Below are 20,181 nucleotides of genomic sequence, written 5' to 3' on the forward strand. Positions count from 1 at the left end.
CTACATACTACACAGATTCCACAGTCAACGAAGTCAGTTTGTGGCGTGTTTTTCATGTCACTAATTAGTGACGTGGGAATCATGCCACTGAAATACAAATATTTTTCTTATTTTTTGAACCTAGCGACGTGATTTACATATCACAAATGTAATGACATGTAAATCACGTCACTAAGCGTAATTCGTTTTAAAAAAAATTAAGTTAGCGACGTGATTTTCATGTCACTATATTTGTGACATGTAAACCACTTCACTAAACAAAATTCTTTTTAATTAAATATAACTCAAGACATATAATATTTTTTTCAAAAACTTATTTAATAAAATATTCTGTTTTTAATAACTTTTTAAGACATATAATATTCTGTTTTTAATAATTCTTTAAAAAAACTTATTTTTAATAACATTTATAATATATTTTTAATAATCTGTTTTTAATAATATATATCTATAACATATTATATTATATAACATATATAACAAATTACATATAACATATATAACAGACACCACCAAAAATTCATCCATCCATCATACCAATTATATCTTTCATTCATGGTTTCATCAAGCCAATTATATCTTTGTTCATTCAGTTAACAAATTGGACTCAGAATTCATGATTTATATAACATATATATAACATATTATATAATATATAAATATATATTATATATATATATATATATATATATATATATATATATATATATATATGTATATATAACAGATTTATATAACATTAAAGTGTATATAATAAAACAAATTATACCTACAAAAATAAAAAAACTATACCTAATAACACATTAAATAAAATATAAATGCTAAAATACCTCTATCTTCCTCTATAATTTCTTCAAATGTTCCTCTGGAAGCTCCTTTCAATGCAAAAAAAATATCTACAACAAACAGATTTTTGTTAGCAACACACAAATAATATTTTATTAAATGGAATAAGGAATTAAAATGGTTTGGAGATATACCTTAATTGAAATGGTGATGTTGGAAGAGATTGGAGAAGGAAATGGGTTTGAGAGAGTTGAAGAAGAAAATGGGTTTGAGAGAGTTGAAGAGGGAAGGAAATGAGAATGAAATGAAGAAAATGAAGAAGACTGTCTGGGAAGACGAAGCAGATTTGGGAGACTTATAAGATATTTAGCGACGTGATTTACACGTCGCCAGTTTCCCACATGCCAATCACGTCGCAAGCCACAACGGTCATATTTAATTGGAATTAATGCACCTCAACGTCATTAATTCCACGTCGCTAGATACACACGTGGGATTCACGTCGCTAGCATTACAACGGTCAATAAATGGTCTAATCATTGTCTGTTTGAGTCAGACAACTTTATTACTTTCCCAGCTTTATTATTAGCGACGTGGGATCAATGTCGCTAGTTTGAATTTTAAAATTTTCAAACTCCCCCCATTTGAAATCCACCGCCCATTTTAATTTAATTTTTTTTTTCAAATAGCGACGTGATCATAATGGCGCTAATTTTTTTTAAAAATAAATATGCTGACACACACAAATGTATTGTACTTTGTAATATTTTATTAATATAATATGTAGTGACGTGATTATCACGTCGGAACAGCCATAATTTTAACACATGATAATCACGTCACTATATTAAGCAGCTAGGGAGCTTGTTTCTTGTAGTGTATGTTCATTAATATTCACTATTTTCAAATTGATAGAGGCCTTATCACAATTAAAAAAATAGTTAAAAAGTTCTTTTTTAATTTCTAGTTTAATTGACAATTATTGTCTCGTGAAATTAATATTTGGTTTGTGAGTAAATCCTTTTACACGAATTTTAGATGAATTTGTGTGAACTAATGTCCGTGAGAAGTCATTCGTATTAGATCTTATATGTCTTTGGGGAGAGTTCACTCGTATTAGATCTTATGTCTTTTGGGAGAGTTCATAAATGATCTTAGGATTGTTTGCTCACTCCTCATAAATGATCTTAGGATCGCTTGATCTTATATGTCTTTTGGGAAAGTTCATAAATAATCTTAGGATTGTTTGCTCGCTCCTCATAAATGATCTTAGGATCGCTTGTTCACAAATGGATAGGAAATTGGCCTAATTCAAAACATTTATCCCTAAAGTAGGATTGCTTGCTCACAAATTGATAGGAATCTGGCCTGATTCAAAACAGTTATCCCTAAAGTTTTTGCCGATAAAGTTGGATTATAGTTTTATTTTGAGGTTCTTCTTGGTGATAGTCATATTTTTAACCCATTGTAGGATGCAACCTATGAGATATAGGTAGTTAGCCCCACAAAGAGTTCTGATACACATGTCATGGACGTCATATCTATCACTATGGAATTTCTAGACCGAACTTCTCGATAAAATCCAAGTGTTGTAACTACATATGTCTATTGTCACTAGATGATGAGGACTATATTTAAGAAAAAGTAAGTGTTTTTTACATTCCTTTTCATTTCTCATTCCCAATATTTCTAATTACTAAACTACTTATAGAAAAGAAAAAAGCACTATTGCAAACTAACTTAATTATTGGCTCATCAGAACTTCAGTACAAAGTGGTCTCTCTCTCTCTATCTCTCTCTCTCTCTCTCTCTCTCTCTCTCTCTCTCTCTCTCTCTCTCTCTCTCTCTCTCACTCTCTCTCTCTCTCTCTTAATTTTTATTTACTGGTGAGTTTATTTTTTTCTCTGCATTTTCTGCCTTATGCGCCATTTGTGCCTCTCTAACCCTAAGAAATTATTGTTTTGTTTGATTTCATGAACCAAAAGAGAGTTTTTTCTGCAATGGTGAAACTCATAAACCAAACAGAGACTCCTTAAGATAATCCACCAATACAAATAAGGTATTTTAACAAGTTTAGCTCATAATCAAAATATCAACTTCCTATGGAAGAATTATTTAAATAAGATAAAAATTCACTCGAGGTAAATTTACAATTTTCCCTCACCTAGAATAAATATCTTCACTTAGACTCAATAACATTCTTGAAGTACTATGGATAAAATATGTGAGAAAATATGAGAGAGTTAAAAAGGTGATGAGAAAAATAAAAAGTGAATTTTGTCACGGGATTTGAATGTAAAAAAATGATAGAGAAGCTCTATATTTATAGTCCAAGGTGTGGTATAAATTTGGAAACAATTCATGGGCTTATTCAATGTTCTAATTGATTAGGTACCTCAAATAATTGATTGTTGAGGCACAAAATGAAAGGTTTTGATATAGAGCCATTACATATCGTTAAGAGGTTGTCCAAATTAATTATAGACTCAACCAAGCATCATCCAATCGATTAGGTTTATGGTATAATCGGTTAAAAAGTTAGAAAAGCTCCTTAATTTATTGAACACTTCCTTAATCAATTGGATATGCCTCAAAAATAATTTTTCTGTGATTTAATTTAAAAAAGCGAGAGGCATATAAAGAGTTTTTAGTGTGTTTGTGATTTAGCCAAAATGTTTCTAGTAATATCCTAATAATTTTACAAGACAATAGTCACTCTGACGGATACGACAGACAAACTTTAACACTTCCTCTCTTTCACACTCTAATGCTTCAAGTCTTGACATCATTAACATTGGTTTTAGCATCATACAAGAACTTTGAGTTATCTTAATGAGACTTGAGATATCTTTATGTTGAATACCATCATCTGAGAATTTGAATGGTTAAACCATCAATGGTCTTTGAAGCCTAAGTCTTCACTAGAGAGTCGTTGCACTACAATGTTAACTTTAAATAAATGTATGTATCTTGATTCGAGAGGATAACTTGATCAACTATCTAGTGCATCTTTGACCACTTGAGCTATCTTCAGCAGTTGTTTGACCTCAAGTGTTGTCAATATCAAAACTAAGAAGCTACTAGTTGACTTGTATATTTGATGTCCATAGACTTTACCATCTTGGATCAATTCTTAACTATACATGCAAGCACATAGATCCACATAAAGAAAAAAAATTCAATTATTAAATAGGGTAAGACATGATGACCCACTTTCCCCTTTACTCCTCTCCATTGCAGTATATGTCCTTAGTAGAGGCCTTACTAAACTAGCTTTGAAGAATAAGATAAAGCTCATTAGCTACACAAGAAACCTGATGGTGACTTCTCACACTCTTTATGCCGATGAAAGAATGTTCTTCACCAAAGGCAATGCTTCATTAACTATGTTCATTCCAAATCATAAACCCTTCACAATACATAATATATTGGTCTAATGTCACACCAAAGACACATTCACATAATTAACTTGGCTTCAATGTTGATCATTTTACTATCCTTTACCTTGGAGAACCTATATCTAAAGAAAATCCTAAAGCAATATACTTCCATTTCATTATATATCAATTTGGCTACTTGGTAAGCATCCCTGTTGTCAACTGTAGGTAGAATCCAATTAGTTATAGCAGACATACATGGCATGCTAATGCATAGCCTTCTTATTTACTTATTGCCTACATATTTGATTAGTGACATAGAGAGATGGCCAAGAAATTTAATTTGGAGTAAGGATATTAACAAAAGAAACCTTGTCATAGTGGCATGGCATAAGTGCTTTTAGGACACATTTGGGGGGTGGCTTAAGCATAAGGTGCATCTCTATCTTCAACGAAGCCTTCAACCTACTACAATGCTATAACATAGGAAATATATCATTAAGCCATAATTCTCAAACGGAGAACCCTCAAGCATTGTGGATTGGTGGTCACATTAAACATTATTGACTCTTTAATATGGAGTGGCCTAAAAAGCTTTTTCTATGATTTTTCAACAAAACACTTCTTGGCTTATTGGAAATGGAAAGTGTGTTAACTTTTGACTTGATAATTGATGTGGAAAATCTTTGGACCATTTCATACGGATAACTCCCGGTCTCCACTACAACCTTAAATCCACTTTGAATTCCTTCATTCATAATCATAACTTGGTGATACCAGATCCTGCGATTATTGTTTTCCCTCAAATCACCAACAATATCATAGATGTTACAATTGTTTAGGAAATTTCAGAGGATAGAAGAATGTGGTATCCAAATGTAAGTGGTCAATTAACTCAACAATGCCAACACCTTTTAAGCCAACACCTCTCAAGTTAAGCACTAAGGAAAATTATTTTGGAAAATAGTCATCCCTCCTTTTAATACTAAAAATAAGTACTAAACTAACTCTTTTTAATATTTTTAATTTAATAAAAATTAGGGACCAATTTAATGGACTAACTGATAATTTTTAAAAAAATTATAGTGACTGATATGGGAAATTTAGAAATACAAAGACCAACTCATTAAATTTGCAAAATAAATAGAGATTGATGTGCAAAAACTTTTAACATATAAAAAAATATTTACATAATTAAAAAAAAAAAGGTTAAATACGTTTTTAGTCCTTATAAATATGCGACCCTGCAATTTTGGTCTCTGTAAAATTTTTCTTTGAATAATAGTCCCCGCAAACTTTTTCATCCACGATTTTGGTCCCTGCCACTGACGGTTCTATGGCCGAGCCAGCCCGGGCATGCGCCCGGGCTCAACCCCTATGTTCTTTGTACTCTTCCCAAATTAAAGACCAATTTTTAGATAAAATTAGGGGCAAAATTAATAAAAATAGAGTGTGAAAATTAAAACAGATGAATAACCAATGGTCCAGACCCAACCCACTTAATTATTTATGAATCAAAACAAAAATTAAAAAAAAAACTCTCTTAAAACTAAACAATGATTACAAAAGAGGTTCTTACTAACGAGCGTCCTCAGGGCACTCGTTAAGATACTCAATAAAGAATTTTTTTTTTATAAAAGTCAATATTTTAATTTCTAATACATTTTTTATGGATTAAATACACACATTTTTTAAAAAAATTTACCATTTTAATTACTTAAAGAGTGCTCTTGGAGCACTGGTTAATATTTTCCTAATATATAGGACTTGTCTTATATATTCCTTATATATTCCTACGTCAATATTATTTTTTATTATTAGTTATGACTATCATAAAAATAAACATATATGATAATTCTATAACATGAATGTATTGCTTTGTTAAAACATATATAAAAAAAGCCCAAAAAATATTTAATGCATATACTTAAATCCAAATAAATAAAAGCAAAAACAAGTCCCTTTTAGTTTATTAGAATTAATTTATTTAATCTTTTGTCTAATTTACTTAATTTATTTTAGTGTTAAAAATATTTTAAAAAACACAAAAAATGTTTTTTTTTATTATTATTAGATTATTTATTTTATTTAAAAAATAGAAAACATGTAATTTTATTTGATTAGATTTTTATTATTCAATAAATTTTTTATTTAATTTATTTTTGCTACTGTTTGTTTCTTTTTTTTAATTACTTAATTTCTAATAGTTTTATATCCCCTATATAAATTAATTGATAGAACAGTCTACTAAGGATATGAGGTTTGTAAGCTCTTCCTAAGTTAAACAGTTCATTAAGATAAGGTTTGTAAGCTCTCCTTGAGTTCTTTCTTAGTTAAGTTTATTATTAAATTTAAGACAATTAAATTCATTCATAAATTAAATAACTCAGAATCTTCTGAGAGTTCAGGTTCACATGCATTCCAACTGCATCAGTCTCTCCTTAAGTAATATATTAGTCTACAAATTTATTGAGTTCACTTTGATATTACCGGTGTCGACAACATCCGTTGAAAGAGTTTTTTCAGCAATGAGGATTATCAAGTCTAATTTGCTCAACAAAATCAACAATTTGTGGTTCAATGACTTGATGATATGTTACACCGAGCGGGATATATTCAAGTCAATTAAAGATGTTGATATTATTCGAACATTCACCGCAAAGAGGTCTTAGAGAGGGCACTTACCTCCTAATTTTATTTAGCACAATATTCGCATGTTAGGTTTCATCTCTCTTATGTTGCACACTTTATAACTATTTATATATTATGTCACATGTAATTTGCAATTAAATTTTTTGCCCCGGCTATCTAAAATTCCTGACTCCGCCACTGGTCCCTGCCGTCAAGTTTCATTGACGGAAGCTGACGTGGCACAAATGCGGGGGTTTTAAACCTCCGCTAAACTAACCCAGAAAAATATAAAAAAATTAGTCCTGAACTTTTAACAAACACCTTTCAAGCAAGTTTTGCAACAAATATTTTTGCATACTTTCCCATAACAAGTCTTGTCTCAACCATACCACCAATTATCAAATCCAATTCTGCTGATCTTGCTTAAGCCTCCCGTGGTTATGGTATTTGGAGCCCTAAAATGGCACACGAACAAGATCCTCAGGGTAGAAATAACAATTTGCATATGATCATTGTTTCTTTCATATTTTTTAGATGGACTCAAACAGTGAGAGAAAGTGGGATCACAACATAATATGAGGAATTAATTGTATTCTATAATCAGTTAAGCACAGTAGCAGATTTGTACACAAAGCAGAGATTTTGTCCACATGTGACTTCTCTTGCAGCGCATAGTAATGACACCATACTCAAATACATCTATTTTGGAGGAAATGAGGCTTCTCAATGTTTTGCATTCTCCAAATTCAATCCTACAAAGCAAAGGTCACGTCCACACGGTCTTGGCATGCATTTAAAAACTAGCCCTACTTTATTTTCTTATGCAAATTTGAATCATATCATGTTTCACTACTGGGAAAAATTAGCACCAGGTTTATAAACCAGGTCTAAGGTTAAGTTGTCAGACTCAGACGTACCTCCTTCTCTACAATTTTGTTCTATTTTTCAAAATTAATTTTAGAAAAAATGCAATTACAATAAAAAAATGCAAACATTAAAAAACATGTGAAACATGCTGCAATAAATAAGTTTAATATCCCCATGACAAGATTATAAATAAGAGATTATACCTTTTCCAGTTAGTAGCAAATAAAGTTACCACTATCTATTCCAAAACCACCCATTGCTTTCTAGTTATTTCACAATCTCGGTAGCTTAAAGAATGACACACATACTATGCCAATACCTCAATATAATGATAAGGTTTTCCAGCAGCTCTATGCAAAGCAACGAGCATGAATAAAAGCATCAACTTGTTTATGGCAAAACACTACCTTGTCCCTTACTTTCCATATTTGACACACACACAAGCATACCATATTATTGCCACCTCCAAATAATCAAGCAAATTGGATTAGATGGTCTCTGCTATCAATTGGCAGCACATCCAAGAGAGTTTTGAACAAATCAGAACGTGGGGAGATTTAGAGTGCTGAGTTATTGGGATTCCGTATTGATATAAAGTGTGGGGAGATGTTGTGATTCCATATTGATATAAAGTGTGGTGAGATCATGCTAATTCCAAGCAACGTGTTGGTATTTGCTGTCTACAACACACAACTTCATGAATAGGTTCTATTAAAAATTAATATTTTTCTAAAATATTATTTTACTCGTTTAGAGGAGGTTTAAAACCCCCGCAATTCGTTCCACGTCAACTTCTGTCAACAATTGTGGATGAGAAAATTTGCGAGAGCTATTATTCAAAGAAAATTTTTATAGGGACCAAAATTACATGGTCGCGTATTTATAGGGACCCAAGACATATATAACCAAAAAAAAAACTCTATAGAAGTGCATACTAAATTCATAATTTTCAGGCCGTATTTTTTTTTTTAACTTCGACAACATATTTCCTCAAAATCGTTTTCTTAAAATATATGATTCAACTAAAAAAGAAGTTACCTAAAACAATATCTTGAACGAAAAACACACCTTTGTTATTAATTGAAAACATTCATTCACACGTAAATCATAGCACTTTTAGCATAACGCCATAAACCACCCTTTAAAATTTCAACAAAATCACAACGTTGCCAAAAACTGAGGGCTCCACCACCATTAAAATAACGCGTAAACGCATAATCAAAATCAAAATCAAAATCAAAGTAAACTCGTAAGTTTCCTATATTGAATATGAAATTACCCTAAAATTCTAATCAGTGTATCATCACACGTATATCTTCAATGTTCCACTCTTATCACTAGAATTCTCTCAACCAAAATCTCAGCAATGGTTTTTCATCTCTATCATTGCAATGATGGTCCAAATCCTTCTCCTCAACAACCACCATCCTTCCAAACGGATCATCATCATTTCCTTAATATTCAATCTCTTCATATAGCTTTGATTGCCATGGCTTGCTTCGTTACGACGGTGATGCTTTTTTTAACATTTGTCATATTCCTAAGGAGACATAGCCATGATGATGATCACAGTGATAGAAGAAACGTGCCTGTATTGTTTGATGTACATGGTTATAGAGATTCAACTATTTCGGATGATGGTCCCGATGATGATGATGACGATGATGATGATGATGATGATGATGAGAGTGTTGTTGATCACCCGATATGGTTCATACGAACTATCGGCCTTCAACAATCTGTGATAGATTCTATTACGGTATTGAAATATAGAAAAAACGAAGGAGTTGTGGATGGGACGGAGTGTTCTGTTTGTCTTGGTGAGTTTCAAGAGGAAGAGAGTCTCAGGATTTTACCTAAGTGTATCCATGCTTTTCATATTTCTTGTATCGATAGGTGGCTTCGATCGCATCAGAATTGTCCGTTGTGTCGGGCACCTATAGTCAATGATGCTGCTGCAGAGGTGAGTGTTACAGTTACTGGAAGTGATCAGGTTGATTCAAATATTTCTGGAGAGAATCCGAACCAAGAAGGACGGAGAGAAAATTTTGATAATGTTGTTGAGGAAGGATTAGGATTAGGAGAATTTCAGGTTGTTAGAATTGATAATGATGATAATGAGAGTGATTCTGGTGTATCATCTAGTGAAAGATCATATAAAAATCATACTGTTTAGTATGTTAGGAAAAGAATTGGGACAGGAAATAAATCATGTGATGAGTTCTATTTTCAATGAATGGCGTTGTGCTCTAATGTATTTTTATGTTTTCCATTTACAAAAATTAGTCCATTTTTCTAGTTTGAGACTTTCATTATGCTTGTTTTTTTTATATATATTCAGTAGAAATATCGCAACACAATGCATATATAAAAGTTTGAGTCAATTGGTCACATTTGTGACATAATGATCATTAAAAGATACAAGAAAGAACAAACTAGAATAAGTTAATAATTAAAACTACACAAACGCCATTCGTTGCAAGGTTCTATGGTGTAGTGGTTAGCACTCTGGACTTTGAATCCAGCGACCTGGGTTCGACTCCCGGTAGGACCTTTTTTCTCATTCAAATTGTAAATTTAATCTTTTTTAGTAGAAAAATAACGATGATAAATATGTTTAGATGACAACACACAACAACAAGACAGTTTGGCCGAGTGGTCTAAGGCGCTGGAATCAGGCTCCAGTCCGAAAGGGCGTGGGTTCAAATCCCACAGCTGTCAATATTCTTATTTTTTATCATTTTTTTCACTTTACACACCAAATCACAAAGGTCTATTGCTATGTTCACTCTCATCAAACATAAAGTTTGTCTATTGCTATGTTCACTCTCATCAAACATAAAGTTTGTCTATGTATGATGATAACCATTTCAAAACAAACATCACATGAAAAGCATTAACTGTATTAAGAATTTGATATTCAAAGCCATCTCTTATAAACCAATATATAGAGTCTCTTTACAACCTGACCAAGTGTAAAATATCCTAGAAAAATAACAAGCAAAAATCCAAAATAGGAGAGGGGTAAAACTGTGAATCCCATAACCTTCCCAATAGGAGTTAATGGAATTGCAATTCCAATTGCAGATATAACAAGAGTAGAGAAAATCACTGGCCAAGATGCAATAGCTTGTACAAAAGGGATTTTTTCAGTTCTTATCAAATGAACAATCAGAGTCTGCATGAGAAGACCCTCAATGAACCAAGCTGTATGGAAAAATTTCTCATCGTCATAAGCTTTGTAATAGAACAAAAGAAACAAAAGTGTTGCAACATCACAGAAAGTGCAGACGGGTCCATTCCATAATATGAACATTGGTAAGCCTCGTTCCGACCATTTATGAGGAGTTTTCAAATATTCTTCGTCCATTTTGTCCCAGGGAATAACGATTTGTCCGAGACTGTAGATGAAATTCTGTGTAAGAAGCTGTCTAGTAGTTAAAGGTTCGTATTTAAGGAACAATGTTGCTATGAGAAGTGAAATGATACTTCCTAAGTTAGCAATAACTGACATCTTTACATATTTCATTGTGTTGCCGAACGTGAGACGGCCGTGCTCAACGCCCGCGACGAGCACGTTGAGATCTTTCTCTAGTAAGATTATGTCTGCCATGTCTTTGGCAATGGGTACACCCGAGTCCACAGAAATGCTTACATGGGCAGCATCCAATGCTAGTGAATCATTCACACCGTCTCCCAGGAATCCAACAACATGGTTTCCTATTGTCTGCAAAGATTGAACAACTCGGAGTTTCTGCGTTGGCGTGAGACGAGCTAGTACCGTTGCTCTTTTAACAGTTTCGTGGAAAGTGTCGTGATCAAGTTCTTCAAGCTCAGGTCCTGTTATAACATGAGTGGTACTTATGCCAACTTCTCTGCATATTCTTGTGGTTAATGAAAGTGAGTCACCTGTTAAAACCTTTGCTTTCACTCCCTTCTCGGCTAAACACCAAAGTGCTTGCTTTGCTGAGTCCTTAGGCGGGTCAAAAAATGTTATAACACCAAGGAGTGTCATGTCTCTTTCGAAGTCACTGTTGCCTCTCTTGCTTCCATTACTTGTTTCGCAAGTTTGCTCCATTTCCAGCTTCTTTATAGCAACTGCTATAACCCTTAACCCTTCATTGCTCAGTTCTTCTGATAGATTTAAAATCCTCTGATAATCATCTGAGGAGAATGTAGAGATTTCATCTTTATCAAAATTCTCAATAAAAGAACAAACTTTTATAACTTCCAACAACGCTCCTTTTGTTACCATGAACCTGCCAAAGAATTGTCTATCGTCTGTTTCTAACATGACAGATACTCTTCTTCTTATGAAGTCAAAAGGAATCTCATTGATCTTCTTCCACTTAGACGGCTGAAACTTGAATCCATTTGAATATACATGTGCTAGAATTGCATCATCTAGAGGATACTTTTGCTCAGTCTTGAAGTAAGAATTGAGGAAGGCATAGCGTAGAACTTTTTCTCGGGGTAAACCCCTACAGTCGAGATGATTAACCAAAATTGCATGATTCATTGTAAGGGTGCCTGTCTTGTCAATACAAAGGATATCCCTGCAAAAGAAAACAAACCTCTTATATTGCTTTCCAATTTTCGGATCTCTTGCTTTCATTCATTGTGTTGGTGTACAGATTCGAAGTATTGATAAACTTTAGTGCATTTGATTATAACTTGAGCAAGTGTCATATAAACTTGGCGTCTAAGTCATCAATCAGTTGATTTTAAATGTGAATTTACACTTACATTGATCCCATCTCGCGTATGGTTGTTAGACTTTTTACAATACATCTGTCTTTAGCCATAGCAAGTGCTCCTTTCGCAAGGCATGTGTTAATGATGAGGGGAAGCATCTGAGGATTAAGGGCAGATGCAACTGAGATGGCAAAGAGAATACTCTTGCTCAATTTCTTAGATGCAGTGTAATCTGTCACGAACATAATTGTAACAACTACTACCATAACAGAAATAAGCATGTAAAATATCCATCTTAGACCCTTTTCAAAGTCATCCGGTGGCTTCTTCTTCCCAATTTTTGAAAACATGGTGCTCATGTAAGTATTGGATCCAGTTGAAATAACTAAACCTGTTCCAGTACCTGATACAACATTTGTTCCCTGCAATGTTCACAATTAGTCACTTTTCAGAAGAAAATTTATTAAGCTGACAGCTCTGAGTGGAAATCAATACTTTTACTTAAAGTAAAACAATATCAGTGTATTAAAAAAATAGATTAAGCATGTGTTTGGAAATACGTTTATTATGCCATTCTTGCATCCCTAGGCAATTTTGATTTGGCTTTTTAGAAGCTATAAGTTGTAGCTTTTGGTTAAAACATAAGGTGGTCTTTTTTAAGATGAAAACGCAAACGTATGCTAAAGCTACTTTCTATTGCTAGTCATGTCTCTAAAATACTCGTACAACTCTTAGAAAAAAAATTTAGGGAAGAATGGAACCTCGGAGAGAGAGATATTGTTTAGAGTCTTAAGTAACTATGGTTTTCTTTTTTACATCTATTATCCTCTAGTTAGGGCTTTGTGAGATACACCTTTGAGTATCTTCGGTTCCACTTTTATAGGAGGCAAAGTTGATTTAAGAGGTGTTGAATCAATTTTGCCTCTGGAATTGATTACAGCTTGAAGCTAGAATTTGGAGCTTAGTCATAAATTTATTGTTCAACTCAGTTTTACTTTTACATGAACGTATACAAACATAATCACTTTACATTCAATTCAACATACTTTTAGACATGATCAATTCATTCAAAATCAACCATTGTCACTATAGAATTACACACTCTCTAAATCTATAACTACCATTGATACAAAATAGGGAGAAAGAGTTGCGTTACTAACCATAAAACAAATGTTCTTTAAATCTAGTAAAGGAGTGATGTGATCTTCTCTAACATCAGCAGTTTTATCAGTTGTTATAGATTCCCCAGTTAGTGAAGCCTGACTGTTAAGAAGGTAATGAAATCACTTTGTGATGATTAGACAGCAGAAAAGGAAATGGTAGGAAATATCTTTATAGAAGTCTCCGATCTATAAAATAAGTAAACTTCCTTTTTAACCGAAGTACCTTACAACAAGGTGTTTTGAAGATATCAGCCTGACATCTCCAGGAAAGAGGTCACCGGGTTCAAAAATCACAATGTCACCTGGAACTACATCCCTGTGATCAACTTGAACTGTCAATTCTTTCTGCTCAATTCTACCAGCACATCTTTGAACTCTTATAGGACATTTTAAAAATTCTGATAGCTTCATCGCTGCTTTTGAGCTTTTGTGTTCCTAAAATCCGCAACAAAGATGTAGGATTACTAAAAACAAAAATATAAGGAAGAGAACTACTCGCTCATTGAATTCGATCAACAAACTAATATAAAAGTACCAGACAGAAGCGGAGGATGACACTGATGAAAAGCAATATGAGCATGATGAACCCGTTTGGATAGTCTCGGGCAATGAATGACAATGAAGATAAAACAATCAGAATCATATTGAAAGGATGGAAAAGAGCATTCCATAGAAGATGCCACGAGCTTGGAAAAGAATACTCTAGTGGAACATTTGGTCCGTTTTCCTGCAGCCTCCTCTCAGCTTCAGTAAAACTTAAGCCTGCAAAAAATTCGAAAACACCTTTAATACAAAAGGGGGAAAATAACACAAAAACAAAAACTAGAAGGCAATGTTAAACAAAGAAAGGTTATTTGAATGACCAAATCTTATCCACTAACTCACTCCTAATGTTTTCATGTTCTTTAACTTATATATATCCAATATTTAAACAACAAGCATGTAATGTAAGTGCAGTTTGGATCACAACATCAAGATTTTCGATATCCCCATGACAACAAACTAGACTACATATTAGCTGCACATTTGACCTCAATTCTCTGCAATATCAATGATCACAACGGAAGCCGCAATTTAAAATCTTAGTTGTGCTCTAATACCATTCTTTTCCTTTCATATTTCTTTCATTGAGGAAATTTGTCAAACAGTTAAGGAGCAGCACATAAAACATGCAATCAAAGGCACATTGAAAAATTACTACTACTACAACTACTAGTAGAATCCAGATACTTGCCTCTTTCAGTTGACCTAACATACTCAAAGACCATGTTTTTCTCAGACTGAGCCAAGGTGTATAACCAAGAGTATACTTTCTCTTCTTCCTCTGTTCTTGATCCTCCATCAACTTTCCCTGCAAATGAACACAACCCAGATAAGCGAAACACCTAAAAAACAAAACTTTAGAATAACAAACAAGAATGGAAGCATACTTCCATAGATAAGGCGTTGAAAAAATTTGAAAAGTGATAAGGGAAAAGAATCTTTGTGTGAATTGGGTTTGTTTACAAGAGTTTGGTTAATGGTGTTGGAAAGAGGAAGAGGGTAGTGGTGGTTGTTATTGGAAGAGAAAAGGGTGGAAACTTTGGTTCTTCCCATAGGAGGATTGAATGGTAATGGAGGAGGAAGAGATTATGAATGTTATACATAAATGAGAATGGATATTTGAATGGAAGGTAAAGAAGAAAAATTAGAGTATGCATTTTTTGTGTTTGTTTGATGTTGAGTTAGTTACTTGCTTTCTTTGACGACTCTAACTACCATACCACTGACTGGCAGTTAAGGTGAGTCAACATGAATAATATAGGGTTATGCGGATTATGATTCAACTTATAAGATGATCAAATTGAATAATAAATAGATACATAAATAATAGTGTTAAGTTCTTGCTATTTCTTTCGCATATTAAAGGTTTCTTATTCCACTTCTTTGAAGTTGTAAGATCATTTCTCTTGATATATTAGGGGTGTGTAGGATAAAAAAAAATTAGTCCCGGGGTCACCGTGTCCTAACGACGATTAAAGTCACTTTCTATTTGGAATGTGATATAGTCGATAAACGAAGGAACCGAGGCCTCGGGAGTAAAAACAATAGGAGAAGTTGTGATGACCAAATTGGTTTCTCCTACGGTAGAAAAAGAGGTTTCTCTTGCGAGATTGAGAAGCCTAATCATCACTTTTGTGGTGACGTTAGGCCATCTCCAACACATGTAATGTACCATTCCGTCCGCCAGCTGTCCATTTTTTTCCAAACATGCAGTCCGCCACATATGCAGCAGGTGAAGTGCAATGCAACGGTCCTTTGCATTAAAATATTAATGAAAATATAGCTTCAAGATGATGTTCTTTTAAATTGTGGGACCCAATATGAGTTCTTTTAAATTATACCAATGAAGTGAAAAATGGAATAAGTTGCTTCAAGATGATGTGGACTAATGGGTCCCACAAAGAACCAAATAATAGATTGCACCATTGGAGATGCTCTTAGCATTACATTGAGCAGTTATCCGAGCATACTTAGACACCACCATAATTGGTATAAAGACGGTCAAAGATTTGAACTAAAAAAGATAGGTCAGTATGACGCAATGATTAAGAGATAGTGGATTTCCATGGAAATTTTTGGTAATCAGAACTTGATTCCCACAAACTATGTCATTGTTCTAGTCACAGAACGAAAGATTAGTGATTAGGATGAAGTGAGTTATTACGACATGGTGGTACGAGTCTCTAATGCGGCACAATAAAGTGGAGCTGCAAGATTAACACTCGATTTCACAAGTGAGTGAGGTCATAAATGTTGTAGTGGTATAATAGGAAGAGATCTTGAAGCGCGACGAACTAAATACTCTTAGTTATTCGTCCTTCCAAAGTTGTCATTTCATGGGTTTGAGATCCCCCATTTAGGATTGAGCGTCCCTTTTCCAGATGTGTGGCCTGAATCTATAGTCTCTCCATCCATAATGCACGATCGTGCATAAGCGTATATCGGATCAACATACGTTACATAGGAAGTCGTGGAACTTAACTACACCTCCTGGATTTCAAGGAATCAACCACCCATTCTAGGAGTGGTAGCTACATCCTAGGAATATTCGGTTCCAAACTACTATAAATACATCAAAATTGTGATATTTGAGAAGGACTAACAATTAAGAAAAAAAAAACATAGATACAATAGTTTCTCACCTCACATGAGCTAACTCTCAATCTGATAACAACCGTAAAGTCTCTAACAACCCTTGTCCACTAAAGGTTGTCAAGCATTTTGTACATAGCAAGTACAAAGGTGTATCTTGTAAGAGTGAAAATTAGATCATATATGTTATAGCGCATGGTAGGACTTATATGTGATAAAAAATTAAAATTATTTATGTTTGATTTAACGTAGAGCTGTCTGATAAGATGTCACGATTGATAATGGATATTTTGTTCAAATAAAGGTGAAATCCTTTTGGTAAGGTTTCATGTATTTATTAGTCTTTAGAGATTGATGTTTTGGATTATTTTGTAATATTGGAAATCCTTTTGGTAAGGTTTCACGTATTTATTGGTATGTAGAGATTGATGTTTTGAGTTATTTTATAATATTGGCCTAACATGCTTTGACCGGATGTTAAGATGTTTAGTTGGTATCTACCTAAGAAAATGATTCTAGCATCGAAACCGGTTATGAGCTAAAGCTATTATTTGTAGCTTCCATTATACCTTGGAATATGATAGTGATAGGTATATCTTATTATCTTTTCAAGTATATATTTGGTATAACCATACCCAAAAAGGATTTTAAATCAAGTTATCTAATCAAATAAATTGACTAAAAATGTTTTTTCTCATAATTAAACTTTATTTTACAAAATACATTTCATTAACATCAATTTTCGCTTAATTAAACACACACTTTATTTTAAAGTGCTAACTAAAGTTATTAAACATGGATACAATTCTCTCAAATAGCTTTTATTGCCAATAATAGTACTAACAAGAAGAACATTATGAGTTGTCATTTTACGCGTATAAATAATGCTTGGATCCCCCATTTATGGAGCATATACTATATGCTATAAATAATAATGCCCCATATTTATTTATTGTACATTAATAATAATGTCCCATATTCACCTTTAAAAAGAAAAGAAAAAAAAGTAAAAAATGAAAAGTCAAGGTAATTAATTAATTAATTGTCACCTTGACCTGAAAAAGAAAATACTAAGCTCTTGATGAATATTATGATCTTTCTCATGATCAATCAAATGAAAAGATTCACATTCAGAAGAACCACCACCAACCCTCTTAAAACTACCTCTCAGATACATAACTTCATCATCTTCTTCTCCATTCACTCTTTTCCTACACTTCATCACTCCAGTTCCAACTTCAACCGAACTCATCAAACCAAGAACTTCAAAATCAGTATTTGAAGGCCTTCTTTTAACAGCATAACCAACTTTTTTTTCCATTGCAGTACATAGTCCAAAAAGGCGTCGACAAAAGCGTTGAAGAACTTCCATTGTTGTCGCTACTCTCTAGCGCGATTCTCAGTGTTCCGCCTCGCATTTCTCTTGCTAAAGTACTTGTTGGTAGTGCTAGTTCTAAGAGGAGAATTGGGGTGGTGGAGTTTGAGTTTGATTGGATACAGAAACTTATTTTGCCTTTGCGGTATCCGAATATTGTGCCTGTGATTGTGGTGGATGTTGTGAATGAAATATAGTTGGAGTGTTGGTGAATTTTGTTTGAATCTTCATCAATGGTGGTACGGTTGCAAGTTGGGATTAGTAGTTGCATGAGAGAACGTAATAGTCTCCATGATCTAACTTGTTTGTGGCAGTCCACTGTTGTAATGCTAGTGGCCATATTGTTGCTAGTTCTTCAATTTGGAGTTGTGTGTAGCTATTTATAGTATTGTGTATGCTTTAGGATTTGATTTTATAATAGTAAAAACATGTTGAGTTTGCTTTTTTATAAGCAAAATGGTATTAACTAGTAGTTTTTTTTTTAAAGGCACATCCAAGTTATTCTCTTAGGCTATGTTTGGGAGTTTGGAGGGGAAGGGAGGGGAGGGCTTTAAAAAATAGGAAGATTTGGGTGAAAAGAGTAAAAAGATTTTGGGTAGGAGGGTTTTGGAGGGTTTGAGTTTATTCATAACACCAAAAACCCCATAAAATGGGGGAACTCAAAAATTGTATTGTAGGAGGGTTTTGGAGGGTTTTGAAGGGCTTATATAAATTTTCCAAATATGTTTTAGGTTGTTATAGTATTATGAAAATTAAAAATTTATTAATGATAATGACTCTTTTATCATTCTAAACAAAATCATTTTTACAAAAAATGTCAAATATTTTCCTATATTTTTTTAAAATTTTATTTTTGGAAGCCTTCCCCTCCCCTCCCCTCCAAACTCCCAAACATAGCCTTAATGTTATTTTTTTGTTTTGCTCCTTGATATGAATGATTTCTCCTTTAAACAAAATTAGATTTATAGTGTTTCACACAACTAAATAAGTTGAGAATTATATCATAAAGTCTAAATTTAGCGCATTGTTTTTATGAAAGAAATTCTTAAAATTGTAGAGATGATTGAACCGAGAGTGCTCCATCATAGAATATTTTTCTACTCAGTAAAGAATATATTTTCATAAATGTTTAACTTTAAGGCAAGAGAAGAAGAGATTATCGGAAGATTTCGGACATTCAAAGCAAAATACATAACTAAGTGAAAAGATATAAGTTAAAATATCTCTCTTTTGTAGAACCTCCTTTGTGGGTTTTTTGATTTAGAGAAGTCTCCAACTAAAGATATTAATTTTCGATGGGATTTCACATTTCCAAGATAGTATTTAGAGCTTCCAAAGAACTTGTTTCCACTAAAGTGTGATGATGGTTCTCCATGAAGGATGTATAGAATGATTTGACACTAAAACTTCAAAATTGGTTGGTTATCCAAATCCTCATATCAAGAACCCCTTATATAGGGGCATCATCGGACAAGAGAGTTTGAAGGTGTTATACTCCGTATCCTTCAGTAAAAGTTTTTAGTATGTTATTTGATTGCGACATTATCTAATCACCACATCAGAAAAGAAGGGTGATGTTGTGAAAATGTTGTTTAAGAAAGTTTCTTACACAAAAATATTTTGTACTTAAGTGATTTCAATTTGACTTCACTGCGCTTTCTTGAGAACTTATATGATACATTATTCACAATATGGATGTGGTTGCACTCACATGTTTTGAGTTGAAATTAGAGCTATAGAAAATTGATGAAAGAATTATTTTTACTTTTTAAAAAATTGAAGTTAAGTATGTGTTGACGAAAACCAGACTTTCACAAAGTGTTGATTAGTAGATAAGCATTGATTGACACTGATGCAAAATGTGATGCAAAATGTGTTGTAAGTTTTGTCAATGGTTGAATAATTTATTGCCAACATAAAAGTTGCACCATGAGTCTTTAGCTTGAGATTTGATATATGGATATTGTTGAAATGGTTTAACTTCAAATGTAAATAGTAATTTCACATGTGCGCGCACAGACACACACATACATGCACACATGAAAATTATAGTATACAGAAAAAATAACTTATAAATAATAGCATTCAACCAATTTAATTAATAATTCATAACCATCATTTCATAACTTAATAAGTTCAAAAGACAAAATCA

General features: G+C 33.1%; 2 protein-coding genes, 2 non-coding genes and 1 pseudogene across 4 annotated transcripts; 3 read left to right on the forward strand and 2 right to left on the reverse strand.

Moving 5' to 3' along the window:
* Window positions 1–8,845: 8,845 nt before the first annotated feature.
* On the forward strand, window positions 8,846–9,957 carry LOC131607815 (E3 ubiquitin-protein ligase RING1-like). The gene has a single exon (XM_058879771.1). The coding sequence runs from the start codon at window positions 9,028–9,030 to the stop codon at window positions 9,835–9,837; it is 810 nt and encodes a 269-aa protein (XP_058735754.1). The 5' UTR covers window positions 8,846–9,027; the 3' UTR covers window positions 9,838–9,957.
* A 186-nt stretch (window positions 9,958–10,143) lies between these two features.
* TRNAQ-UUG (transfer RNA glutamine (anticodon UUG)) lies at window positions 10,144–10,215 on the forward strand. The gene has a single exon. It is a non-coding gene; the product is annotated as a tRNA-Gln (tRNA).
* Window positions 10,216–10,302: 87 nt separating this feature from the next.
* Window positions 10,303–10,382, forward strand: TRNAL-CAG (transfer RNA leucine (anticodon CAG)). The gene has a single exon. It is a non-coding gene; the product is annotated as a tRNA-Leu (tRNA).
* Window positions 10,383–10,543: 161 nt separating this feature from the next.
* Window positions 10,544–15,302, reverse strand: LOC131603260 (uncharacterized). Its single transcript, XM_058875562.1, has 7 exons — window positions 14,950–15,302; window positions 14,754–14,870; window positions 14,055–14,281; window positions 13,743–13,954; window positions 13,517–13,619; window positions 12,408–12,778; window positions 10,544–12,217 (listed from the first exon to the last, which is right to left on the reverse strand). Exons 1-7 carry the CDS (start codon window positions 15,113–15,115, stop codon window positions 10,582–10,584), a joined length of 2,832 nt encoding a protein of 943 aa, XP_058731545.1. The 5' UTR covers window positions 15,116–15,302; the 3' UTR covers window positions 10,544–10,581.
* Window positions 15,303–17,679: 2,377 nt separating this feature from the next.
* LOC131607816 (protein MIZU-KUSSEI 1-like) lies at window positions 17,680–18,369 on the reverse strand (annotated as a pseudogene).
* Window positions 18,370–20,181: the final 1,812 nt, after the last annotated feature.

The sequence above is a fragment of the Vicia villosa genome, linkage group LG5 (assembly GCF_029867415.1).
Source record: "Vicia villosa cultivar HV-30 ecotype Madison, WI linkage group LG5, Vvil1.0, whole genome shotgun sequence".
NCBI classification, from domain to species: Eukaryota; Viridiplantae; Streptophyta; class Magnoliopsida; order Fabales; family Fabaceae; genus Vicia; species Vicia villosa.